This window comes from Podarcis gaigeae (genome assembly GCF_964106915.1).
Source record: "Podarcis gaigeae genome assembly, chromosome: Z".
In the NCBI taxonomy this organism is placed as follows: Eukaryota; Metazoa; Chordata; class Lepidosauria; order Squamata; family Lacertidae; genus Podarcis; species Podarcis gaigeae.
In genome coordinates, this window is record NC_139691.1 from 30,188,089 (window position 1) to 30,201,103 (window position 13,015).

Consider the following 13,015-nt stretch of genomic DNA (forward strand, 5'->3'; position numbering starts at 1 on the left):
GCAAAAAATGAGCATATTAGGCAAAATTGCATGCAAACATGTATATTAGAAGTTTGCATCAAAATTGCAGACTGATGTGAAAATGTGAATTTAAGTTTGGAAAAAGGAGAAACAGAAATGGCCAGATTCATCCATCCTTACTAACCACTGCTCCGAGGCCTACCCTCCAGGGGTGATCACCACCACCATAAATCAGGTGGTCCAACATGGACATTGGTATCAAAACTGCAAAAGAGGTCTAATAGAACTGTCAACAGTGCTTGTCTTGTTTCCAGCACAGAGTTTAACAATGACACAGTTACTGCTGGCAGGGAAGCAAGTCTTAACTATCAAATCAGTGGTGAAGAGCAATAGCTCCGTGGTAGAGCATTTGCCTTTGCATGCAGATGATCCCAAGTCAAATCCTTGGCATCTCCGGGTATAGCTGGGGGAAGCTGCTGCTTTGAAACCCTGAAGAGCTGCTTCCAGTCTAAGAAGACAATACTGAGCTAGATGGACCAGTGATCCAACTCGCTAAGATGTAGTGACCTGGGTTCCTACACACTTGTCATCCATTCTTGTTGGAAAGAATGAAGAATACACTAAGGGCTGTTGTTCCAGTGGGGGCAAAACCCGCCTCTCAGCCCTGGTAGTGAGAGGTCACATGCACATGCACCCCCCCCCCAATAAAAATACATAAACACACACATGCATGCACACAGAGAGAACTACTTGTAACAGATCAGCCATACACACCTGCCTTTCTTTGCTGGTAATAACAATAAATTAGAAACTTCCTGGTGTGACCAAAGACAGCCTGCAGCAGCTTCTCCTTTTCCACCCCATAACTGATGGCAACTGAGGAAAAACCCTGTGCAGGTAATTTGTACAGCTTGAGCTGCCTGTTTGATTAAACATAATGCAGAATGGTCCCTGAAGCAGTGTCATCATGACATAGGCTGTCTTGCAGAAACAATACATTTCCTTTAGTGTCAGAATCTTCTTACCATGAAGGATAAACTGGCCCTTAGAGACACTCCCTAACAGTGAGCGCAAGAAAACGTTAAAGTAGATCTTTGTGGTTACAAGAGGGAAGAGCCGTAGCTCAATGGCAGAGCATTTCCCTTGCATGCAGAACATAGGTAAAGGTAAAGGGACCCCTGACCATTAGGTCCAGTCGTAACTGACTCTGGGGTTGTGGCGCTCATCTCGCTTTATTGGCCGAGGGAGCCAGCGTACAGTTTCCGGGTCATGTGGCCAGCATGACTAAGCTGCGTCTGGCGAACCAGAGCAGCGCACGGAAATGCCGTTTACCTTCCCTACTTGCACTTTGACGTGCTTTTGAACTGCTAGGTTGGCAGGAGCTGGGACCAAGCAACGGGAGCTCACCCCGTTGCGGAGATTCGAACCGCCGACCTTCTGATTGGCAAGCCCTAGGCTCTGTGGTTTAACCCACAGTGCCACCCGCGTCTGCATGCAGAACATACATACATACATACATACATACATAATTGTATTTGTATGCCACTTTTCCATAGTTCAAGCCACATTCAAGGCAGCTTACAACATGAAAAAGTACAAAAGTAGTCATAAGCAATAAATAAAACATCAAAAACCACACCACTTTCCACATAAATCATAAGATCTAAACTGAAGATATAAAAATGTAAAATATAAATATTGCTTGCCATCATCTGGTTTAACCGGCCAGCCAAAGCCATTTTCCACTATCGCTTGCTGACAGCTTCTAGAAGCCACAGGTGAGAGCTGAGTGCAGGGTGGGAACCAAAGGTGGACAAACTACCCCAGAAGGAGCACAACATGGCATCTCCCCTCCCCTAACATCACATACACCCCTCAATAGGGCTATTCCCAGGTAAATGTGTACAGGTTGCAGTCTTCATGCACATAGCTTTGGCTTAGCAACAGGCACCCAGACATGTTCTTTGGCTATTTCCCATCCATTTCTTTGAAATCCCACTTAGCAAGGGGGACTAGCTACACCCTTGATCAACCTTTGGCAACCGATTGCCCTTTCCAGACCTTTTGGACAACAATTCCCATTAGCCCCAGGCACCATGGTCCTGTTGGCTGAGGCTAATGGGAAATGTAACCCCAATATCTCCTGAGGGCACCAGGTTGGCAAAGACTGCCCTTGCCTGTTTTTCATTTTCCATGCCAGTTTCAAAGTGATGTAGCAGAACATCTGTCCTAAATAGAAAATGGAGCCAAAGCTATCTTGCTCTAGGTACAAAGCAATGCATCTAGACAAGCTGAATAAAAACAGCATATAATATTTCAACTTATTATTTTTTTTTAATGAGATGAAGCTCTGTACTTCAACGTAGAGAATATGACAGAAGTAGGTTCTGGTGATAAAAATACTCCTTAAAAAAATCTTATTCACATTTCTGCTTCTCATTTTGATATACTGTTGTCCCCCCACCCCCACCCCCAGTCTCTGGATTTTCATGTGCAATGATAATGCCTGGAAACAACAAAAGCAACCTTGTTAGCTTTTTCTATTTGAGGATCAAGGGAATGGGAAGTTTTTAGGACAGACTTTCATTTCAGCTCTCAGGTAGATTTCACACATTTTGCTCAGTTTGAGAAAAGAAACCTGTTTCCTTTTAAGTTAGAAATTTTTCCAGCAGTACAGTGAGGCAGCAGCTGCTATGCTCCACCTCTGCCATCCTAGCCATTCCTTTGTAGATACAATGGCTCACATAGGATCAGGCTTTCAGGCATTTTGCATTGATTTGTACTAAAGCTGAATGGTAAATGTGAGCACTTTAAAATGAAAAGACTTTATTAGCAAGTTCTGAAGATCTCTGACTTGCTGATTGAAGTCTTGCAGAGTTTACAATCGCTTGTCATGAATTGCCGAGGAGCTGAATTCTTGCAAGCAGCTCTTTTCAAAATGAGTGCTGATGGCTCAAATCCTGGGGAGTGCAAAAACCCCAGATGGTGATTTTGGGATCCCTAAGTTGCATCATAGGGAGCTTATCACTGGTGGTACAGTAGCTCTCTCTTTTCTCATTCTTCTCATTCTTTTCCCATTCTAAGAGCAGAACTTACCTTGATGACTAGAAGCCCCCCTTTCCTCCCAGAATTAAAAAATAAAATAAAAATTCAGGGGGAGGTGGCAGCTCAAGAAACACCCAATAGCCATTTGGGAGAAGGGTAACATTTGCCAAAATGGCACCTCCGCAGAATGTGTCTGCCAATCAGTGGGCTGGGGAATTGCGGTTGGGTTGGTATGGTGGAATTTTCATCCCAGCTCTAGACTCAGGTCTTCCAAAATGCACTTTCTCTTCCTGACAAGCAAAAATTATCTTGCTGAATCAGACCAAAGGTCCATCTGGCCCAGCATTCTTTGTCTAACAGTGATGACCATTGGAAGTTCATATGGAGGGCTTGACGGAAGCAGCAATTCCTTGCCATTTGGCGCCCCCGCCCCCCACATATGAAAATGAAAACATGCATATTTTATTTAGTTGAATTTGGTGTTGTGATAAAAACCTAGCTGCTGAGACCCCTCATCTAATGGCTAATGAGTTTGACATATGTCTGGAACAGTGATCAATCCAGCTAATACATTTGGTATTTGCTGATGCTGATACTGATGCTTTCAGTCTGCAAACGATATACAGCTGATTATGTTTCCTCATTTGCATTGCATTTCCTTTGCAGTGAATGAATGGGGAGGGATAATGTGATGACAATGTAATAACATAATTTAACTTAATTTCACCACAGTGGATAACAAGTTGAATAACGTAGTTTTTGGCTGCAAGATGGGCTGCAGCAGAATGGATACAGTGCTGCATGTAATGAATACAGGATGGGACGGAAAGCAATGCCTTCTTGCGTCATTACTGGCCACAGGATGCTGCTTGTTATAGGGGAAAATGGGAAATTGGGGTGGTGGGGAGGTAGAATGAAAAGAGACTTCAGATTGCTTTCTGGAACCCTGAACAGGTGCATTCCACACTGCAGCATTTGATTTCGGGTTCCATTTGTTTGCAAATTCTTAATAGCCTGTTGTATATTAATCATTGCTCATCTCATTATTTCTCAGGGGATGTACATCAAGTCAACGTATGACGGGCTGCACGTGATCACTGGAACGACAGAAAACGTAGGTTTTGTTCACTGCGATCATTTTCTTGATTCTTCTGTCTCCCTAAGTTGAATGTTACAACTGTTTTACTGGGTATCCTCCATGGACAGAATATACTAGGATTTGCTTCATTTGTTTCAGTAAGACAAGGACAGGAGATGTTCCCGGCAAATTGTGCCTCATTATTTTCTCTCTCTCTAGTTATCTTCCATATGAAATACAGTAAATTCCACAAATAGCATCTATTTCCCTGAAAGAAAGAAAATCAAGGTTCTCAACAGTGCATAGACACTTCGTGTATTGCTCCCAGAGGTTGTAACAGACATTCCAGAGAAAAGAACCTTGCTATAATTATGATGTCTGGCCTAGATTTTTGAACTGCACTGAAGACAAGTCCTGGCACAGAGTCATAACATGGGAGGGTCCCCACACCTCATTCCCCAGTCAGCAATTTCTCTGGTCAAGGATTGAGGAGTAGCAGGAAGAAGTATCTTATTGTCACCTATGTTAGGTGTGGGGAAGATGGGCATTGTTTGGATAAAATGGAGCTAACCCATTCTAGCAGCAAAGATCAGGAAAACAGAATTGCCCTGTTAAGGAAGTTCTGTTGAAATCTTCTTAATACTGGCTATGTTAGTCACCCCATTTACAGTATTTCAAAGTGTGAACTTAAGCAGTCTACTCACAATCATGAGTTTTCAGAAACACACTTGAACAGAAAGCAGTTTCCTAGAGGAAAAAAAGTATATCTTGATGTTAAATGAGGGGGTTAGTTCAATTCTGAAAGATGATGGAATCAGGTTCTTGGTAATGGAGATGAAAATGAAGATTTAGTAATGGTCAGACCATACTTGGGACTTAGTTCATAATTCATAATTGTCCATTTGCTGAACGGAGCTTAGTTTGAGCCATGAAATCCTAAGTTAGCCACTGAATTGTGATTGATGAGCAAAGTTCCCTCGCTTGCCATTTTGTTCATTAAGTTTTTTACATCCATCACTTTTTTGTCATTACCTAGATGTGAAAGTGATGATGGTATACAAACTCTCAGCCAATTCACACAACTCTAATGGGCCTGGATATATTTCACATCGGGTGGCCATTTGACAGACCTTGGGCCAGATCTGGCTTCAAAGCAACTTTATCTGCCCCTCTCCTCCTGATTACTATACCCAGTTTTAATCAAAGTGTGCCACTCCAAAAGGGACTCAGTCATATTTCATAGGATCTGCATTGTACCCATGCTCTGATGGGGAAGTTGCAGCTGTCAAATCTGCCTCTCTTAAATAGGTTTTTGAAAAAGCGGGTGTTGAGTCTTCTTTGCATCCTGTTGGTGGGTGATACTTAGCTGGTATAGAAACATATGGCCATGCCTATATTATGGAACGTCCTACATATGGCTACCAAATGGAGCATCTCTGCCATATCAGCATACCCAATCTCTGAGATCATTTGGTGGGGGGCGCTGTACTTGCAATTCTGCCAGTGAGTACTACTTGCTATGCTCTGCTGGGACAGGCCCTTCTTGGTGATTGTACCCTGGGTGTGGAACTCTCTCCTCCTAGAGGTGCAAATGGCAATGACATCATTGGCCTTTCGTCATCTAGTCGATGAGTTGTTTAGCCTACCCATCCTATTCTGTATTTTGTATTGTTTGCTTTGATTTTAAATTACATCTGTTTTTACATGTGTCTTTGTTGGTGGAAACCATTTGCGACCTTTGATGTAAATCAGTCTAAAAACTGTATAGATAAATCAATTATAAATAAATATGGGGCTCCATTTCAGCCCCTCTCCACTGGCCTTCCACCATTTTGTGAAGACCTTTCTCTGCTGTATTTTGCTGAGCTGAACCTATTCTTCTAACACACTGAGATATTGAGGAGTCTGTTTTATCTGCAATTTTAATCTGGATTTTAACAGAGTTGTTGCAATTGTGATTTGCTTTTTAAATACATTGTGAGCCACCTTGAGTATGGAGAAATTTATTAATTTGCTTTGTTTAGAATGTTCAGTGACCACCCAGACAATAACATTCTCTAGTCACAGTTACAGATAGGTAGCCGTGTTGGTCTGCCATAGTCAAAACAAAAAAAATTCCTTCCAGTAGCACCTTAAAGACCAACTAAGTCAGTTCTTGGTATGAGCTTTCGTGTGCATGCACACTTCTTCAGATACTCTAGTCAATTAATATACAAACTGAGACATAGTTAAAACATTTAAAGCACACTTAAAACACAAAACATCAGCCACTTCAATTTCCTCACTAAAAACCAGCCCAAGCTGCATAACAGCATTTTTTTTTAATATAAAAAATGGAAAGTTGGGGTGTAAATTATTTTAATAACATTTTTAATAACATTGCCAGATACAGCACCAACAAAGTCTGGATTTTGAACTCTAAATATTCTACAAATCATGAATACTTGCTCAGGCTCCTTATGCATAATTCCTTATGCATAATTTGTTCTGATTTTGTCATAGTGGGGGATAACCTTTCCAACTGTTTAAAGATCTGAATGCCTGCTGTTTGATCTCTGGAAGTCCTGCTTAGATTAAATGGCTCTGTGATTTAGCCTGGCATTATCTGTGGGAGTTGAAAGTGACCCTCCAAGCCTCTCTATCAAGCCCTCAGGAATCTCCCCAGGACACACCTCCCTTGGCCAGATCCCCTCAGTGGTCCTGCTCCATGCCCTCCACTGTTGCTTTTGCCTGGCTGGATTGTGATAATGCCTCTTTAGGTATGGGTATCTCTGAGTGGCATCTAGCTGCTCAAATGTAGCCCACTGTGCAAAGGTAAGAGTTACATCTATTGCTCTGCTCACATTTTGCCTCCAGCCCACCCCCAATTTTGCAGCTGGCTCCATCCACTGCAATCGTGCAACCCATGGAAGATTGCCTGGGAGTGAATGTGAACCTCAGATTGAAGAAAAATTTCCCACCACAGTGTACAGGCCTGAAAATTAGCTTTCCTTTCCTTCTTAAAATAGTAATAATAATATTGGGGTGCTGTTGCCTTTTACCAAAAAATGCATACACACAATCCCCCCAATAAAGATGTGCATAATATAGATAGCCTAGCACAACCCTAACCCATTCAGCACATAGACAGAATCTGAATCTGTTGCCTGCCCATTGTCTGGGAGGCCCAGTTTGCAGCCAAACTATCCTTCTCACTACTTCTCTGTTACATTTCCAAAAGTGGCTGGATGAACTTTAACAGGAGCGTCTTTGTGGGGGAGTAGGGGAGAGTGACACACCTTTGGCTCTTCAACAGACATGGCTCTTTTGAACCACAACTCCCATCAGTCCCATTCTGGTTGGATTGATGGGAGTTGTAGTCGAAAACAGCTGGGTGGCACCAGGATGGTGAAGGCATAGCAATATCTTTATTGCTGATAATAGATCATTAAACTAGCTTTTAATTGAACCTCCTGCCATTTGTGTCTCCTCCACTCCCCTGCTTACCTACCCACCCACCGACCCTCAATTTCCAATTTTTAATCTCACTGTGATTGCTATAGAGTTCTGTTTCAAAGCCTTGAGCTTAATGAAGCATATTTGGGTCCAGGAAATTAGGTGGGCTTATAAAATAGTCATATGTAATTAAGCTGAGGAACCGTGCTAACTAGAGATGGGAAAAGTCCATTTAGTTCAAGCACTCAATCCTTCCCTGTTAGCTAGGACTATACCCGCTAGTGTTCTGGGCCATTTAAAATCAGCTAAACTGAAACCATTAAAAGTGACGTTGAGGAGGCAAAGCAGTAAAGAAACTACTGGTGCATCATGATAGCCCAGAAAACATTACGTGATATGGCTTAAGACCCCATACATTAGTGTTGCAGAACTGCCAACCTGTGGGCAAGATGTTGTCTGCAGAATCTTAGGGACCTCACAGGTAATCTTCTAGGGGCCTCCCCTGCTTGACCCCACCCCCATCTTCAGGGCCCCCCCACAGATCCAGCCCCCGCCACAGCTGCACCTTCATCTCAGGATGGGGCCGGGGTGGCGTGAGGCTCCACAAACGCTGCTCCTAGACGAGAACCCCTCCCCTGCCTTGGAGCTAAGCTGACGTGTCTCATTTGACCCTTAGGAAGCAAAGTATTATCTCTTCAAATGAAGAAGAAAAGAGTGGCCATTTATGCATAGTTTAAAAAAAAATCACAAGAGGGCACAGATTTGCATTAAAAATGCATATGCTAGTTTGTATGCATAGATGCAAATTTAGAAATAATGGTTAGTATTTAAATAGAAAGACTGTGGGTTGTGGCACACTTACTTCTACTCCGAGTAGACCCATTTAAATTAATAGACCTAAGGTAGTGATTTCTGTTAATTGAAATGGATCTACTTCTGAGTAAAAGTAGCATTGGCTACAACCCCATGATTCCATTTATAATTCAAATAGGACTCAAACAAGGCAGTACATCATGGAGAAGGATATATGACTACTGTAGGTCCCATGTGTGCCTGCCCAGTCTGCAGTCCAGGTGGTCACTGTTGGTGGGCAAGTTCAAGGTTCCTGCTCTGCCTTCTTAGGTTTGAGCCAGATTTGGACCAGATAAAATACTCCCTCCAATTGAGGGCTGCCTTCTGACAGCCCTTGAAATGGACTCCTCTGTAAGGTAGGACACATGGCCACTATAGGAGGAATAACACAGTTTCAGATGAGAAAGCCTTAAACAATTTGTATTGCTTGTGGAACTCTGATTGTTAGGAAATGGAAGAGAGATTATTGGCCTATTATATTGTCTTCACAGATGTCTCTAAAATCTATTTAGAATAAATTGTGGCAATTATTCTAATTCAGCAACAAAACACGCACACTAATTTTATTGTGATATTTATAAAGCGTCATATCCATGACAATTTGAAAGACCTTGCAAAGCGTTTATCCCTCCCTTCTTTTTCCCCTCTCTCCATTTGCCTCCCTTCTTTATTCTATCTTGAAGATAACTTAAAGGAAATATAGGCTTATATAAGAAAGAGACTGGTGCCTTGTTTGAGCTAGGAAGGGCTCAGAAAACTCTTATGATGAGGACTGAAGGAGAATGTTTAGCACAGAAGCCAGGAAGGGCCACATTCCCTTCTGGGTAACCTTCAGGAGGCCGCATGCCAGTGGGGGAGGGGTAGAGGCAAAAGTAACCTGCAATTTTGCCTTTAAACAGTGGGCTTTGTTTCTGCAGACACTCTTATGTCCCTTTCTATCCTCCATCCATGCAAACAAGAATCATTATCAGAGTTTGGGGATGCATTCAAGCCCGACAAAAGCATGGTAAGAGGCATGGCCTGGGGAGACTTCCAAGGGCCAGTCAAGAGGCTAGGAGGGCCATATGTGGCCATCAGGACTGAGGTTTCCCATCCCCAAGGTAGCAACTTGAACATAGCCAGCAAAGCTACCAGAAAATAACCTTGGTGGGATGGCAGGAGGAAATGAATCAGCTTTATAAAACTGTATGGATGCCTTCCTCCGCACACTCCCCTGTTCCAAGATGCAAATAAATAAGTTAATGAAAGAGCAGGACAAAAGTCTCCAGTGGTTTCTTCCCCAAAGGGAACTGACCCTGTGAAAAGCAAGGGTCCTGAAACTTTCCACTGCTTGAGGAAGCACGCAAATGTTCTCAGCAGGCTAATGCAAGGGCTTGGCCTGCCTTTCTATCCTCGTCTGCCAGCTGCAGGGTAGCTGGCCACTGATGGACTCTAATGGACTCTAATGCTGATAGATTTTTAAATGCTGTTCATTGACAGTATGAAAGGCTGTGCACACGCTGCACTAAACCCACCCCATATCCTATGCCAGGCTAACAACTCACACACACGCACACACCCCGCAAATGTTACAGTCGGAATAAGTTTTGCATGTCAAGCTAATTTGACGGTGTTGTCCATTTTCATAGAAGGCACATGTTGACTCATAGAGTTGGGACCCTGAGGATCATCTAGTCCGGCCCAAATACAGTATGCAGCTGTCCGATGTGGGGGGTAGAACCTGCAATCTTGGCATTGTCAGCACCTTGCTCTAACCGTTTCGTATAATTGTTCCTTTTTTTACTAGCCACAACTACAGAGGCCACAGTCACATGTAATGCCAAACCACAGTCTACAAACACGGTCTACAAATTACCATGGTTTGACATTATTTGCATGACCAGAGCCCAGCTTTCATTGGAGGCATTTGAACAAAGAATGGATGTTCCACCCAGGCCAGTGCCGCCCGCCTGACCTCTCCAGGAAGAGGCAGAAGCTTCACACAGTGATGCTAACTGCCTCTGTGACCAATAACTGCTTTCTTCCTCCCCACCTCCTTTCTGACATTGTAATATACCGCCATATCGCGAAGTTTAGCTGGCAATATATTATGATGTTGGAAAGCAGATATCACCCAGACCTAGTCCTGATGGGTCTAATTAGACCCACTGGCCCCTCTGCTCTCTCGGGACAAAGTTAATATGTGAACCAGTTTAGACACTCAGTGCTCTTAGCTATTAGTATTAAGATGAGGTCTGGAGGGCTGTTCTGCCACTCTTATTGAGTTCTGTCTGCAGGCATATTTGCAATTAAAAACCTCAAATGAAACCTAGATGGAGAGATAGAACACATCCAGGAAGTAGCGAGCAGCATCTTCTGAAGCATGACACATTGTCCCTGCTCTTGGTTGAAGTGCACTGTGCTTTTGCTTACCTAGGTAAAAAGCAAGTTTTATTGCTGCTTAGAAACATTATCCCCAGGTCTCAGACAGGGGTTTTGATGGAAGGTTGTTGGGTCTTTTTTGTTTTCTTAGGCTAGTGGAAAATGCTAGTAGGAACGAGCCTGACACTGTTACCAGTGATCAATCTGAAGAGGGGAGAACAGCTGAGCAAAGCCGTTCCATGCCTTTTGGGTAGAAAAACAGCAATAAAATGGTGGATGAGTGGAAATCAAGGCAGCTAGAGTAGGTCCATGATAGGGAAGGGCTGTAGCTCAGTGGTAGGGTGAATTCCTTGCATGAACAAGATCCTAGGTGCAACTCCTAGTATCTCTAGGTTGGGCTGGGAGAAGCACCCTCTCCACCTGAAATCTTGAAGAGACACTGTCAATCACTGTAGGCAATGCTGTCAAAGACCAAGCTGTCAGTAAATCACACCTTTCACAGTTGAAGTTAACTCTTTATTAGCAGAAACACCATCTCCACAGACATGACAGGGTGTCAGGCCTAATGAGTGCATCCCCATGAATCCCCATGAATCAGTTGCCAAGACTGATTCATGAAGTCCCTGCCTCCCCACAGCTATCTAAATCCCTTCTTCTCCAGGGGTTTTTCTAAGCAACTGGGGACTGTGCTTGTGTGCAGCCTGCTGCTGCTCTGCCTGTTTCAGCTCTCTTCTGGTTTGGGGAGACAAGGAGGGTTGAGAGCTTGTTGCAGCAGGAGGGAGAGACATCTATGACTCTTCTCCAGCCTGACTAATCTCTGCCTCTTGGCCTCCCTCTCCCTCTCCCACTCTCCAGCTTCAGCTTCTTCCTCTGATTCTGGACTTCTCTCTGCCATTAACTCTCCCAGCTCACTAAGCACTGTTACCTTTTCAGCTTCTGACACCTCCTCTTCCCAGTCTTCTCCCTCATCTGCCTCTGAGCACTCATTGTCATCCCATCACCAGTCCCTGGACTCAGCCTTCTCCCCTTGGTGGTTCACCAGTTGCTTCCTCTCACCATTCCTCTGTGTCTAATTAGTCCATGACAGTGCTGAACTAGATGGATCAATTGGTCTGATCTGGTATAAGGCAGCTTCCACGTTTCCTAAGATCAGTGCATTTCCTTGTTTTATAAGAACATCTTATAAACTGCTAACTCTCAAAGCAAAATGCTATGTTAGTGTATAACAATATCAATTAAACATCATAAAATTACAAAATCATAAATGCATTTTTATGCTGTAAACTGCCCCGAGATCTTCGGTAGAAGGACAGTATGTAAATTTAATAAATAAAGTAATATATCCTGGAGGGAAGGAGGGGTGCAAATGTGATAAATAAACACACGGGCAGTGGTAAAGATCATTTCAGCAAAAACCAAGTAATAAAGAGCTTTTGAATAAAGTGCTATTTTAATGATGGCAGAAAAAAATGATGGTGGAAGCCTCAAATCAGCACACTTCTACATTTTGAAGCAAAGAAATAGCCCTTGTGTCAAGATAATAATTTTCTTTATAGCGTCAAAAGCTTTATATGTTAAAGAAAAAGAAAAGAAAGATGCCAGCAGCAGGCTTTCACTTTCTTCATTATATTTTAATCTACTCCAGTATTATAAATCCATAATTAGAAAGGGGGAGACAGGCTGGAAAGAAGCACCACAATGCCAAGGATGTCGGCTATTTTTTGTGGGGGGGTGAGTGAGTGGGTTTCTCTACATGAGAGAAAAAGAAAGGAAATGGAAAGAAATAGGCAATGTGGTTTGGGAGGGCCGTAGCCTATCAGGTCCCAGTTCCAATCCCCGGCCTCTCTAGGAATGTCCCTTGCTTGGAATCCTGGAGGGCCCCTGGTAGAATTATAATGGGTCTGACCCATTATAATGCAGCTTCCTAGGTTCCTGACCCGTTTTGATTGTGGCTTCTCAGCCTGAGGTTTTAATCCTTACGCAGGCAAAAGCCCACAATCCTAGCTTCTGGTTCTCAGAAACTAGTTCTCAGAAAGGGTAAACAAACACAGGGGTACAGAAGATTTAAAACATTTAAACCTAAAACCTGATACATGTTTATCAGCCAGAGCAAAAAAAGACAAGCATGGCTTCTTAACTGTCCCAAAATAACTTTATCCATACTTTCTCGGTATTTTTGGAAAAGGATCCATGCCAGATGCTAGATGAAGTTGTTTCTAAACCATCCTATTATTGCCTGATTTTTCTGTTTTGTCCACCAAGAAACCCTTTGTCACACCTTCC

General features: G+C 43.1%; 1 protein-coding gene across 8 annotated transcripts in view; it reads left to right on the top strand.

Moving 5' to 3' along the window:
- Positions 1-13,015, top strand: part of LOC310836607 (connector enhancer of kinase suppressor of ras 2-like) — a 310,451-nt gene that overhangs the window by 159,225 nt on the left and 138,211 nt on the right. For all 8 annotated transcript variants that reach the window (XM_083722107.1, XM_083722108.1, XM_083722106.1 and 5 more), the window contains one exon: positions 4,061-4,120. In XM_083722107.1, the coding sequence (XP_083578233.1) occupies positions 4,061-4,120 (60 nt within the window). The remainder of the gene's footprint in view (positions 1-4,060; positions 4,121-13,015) is intronic.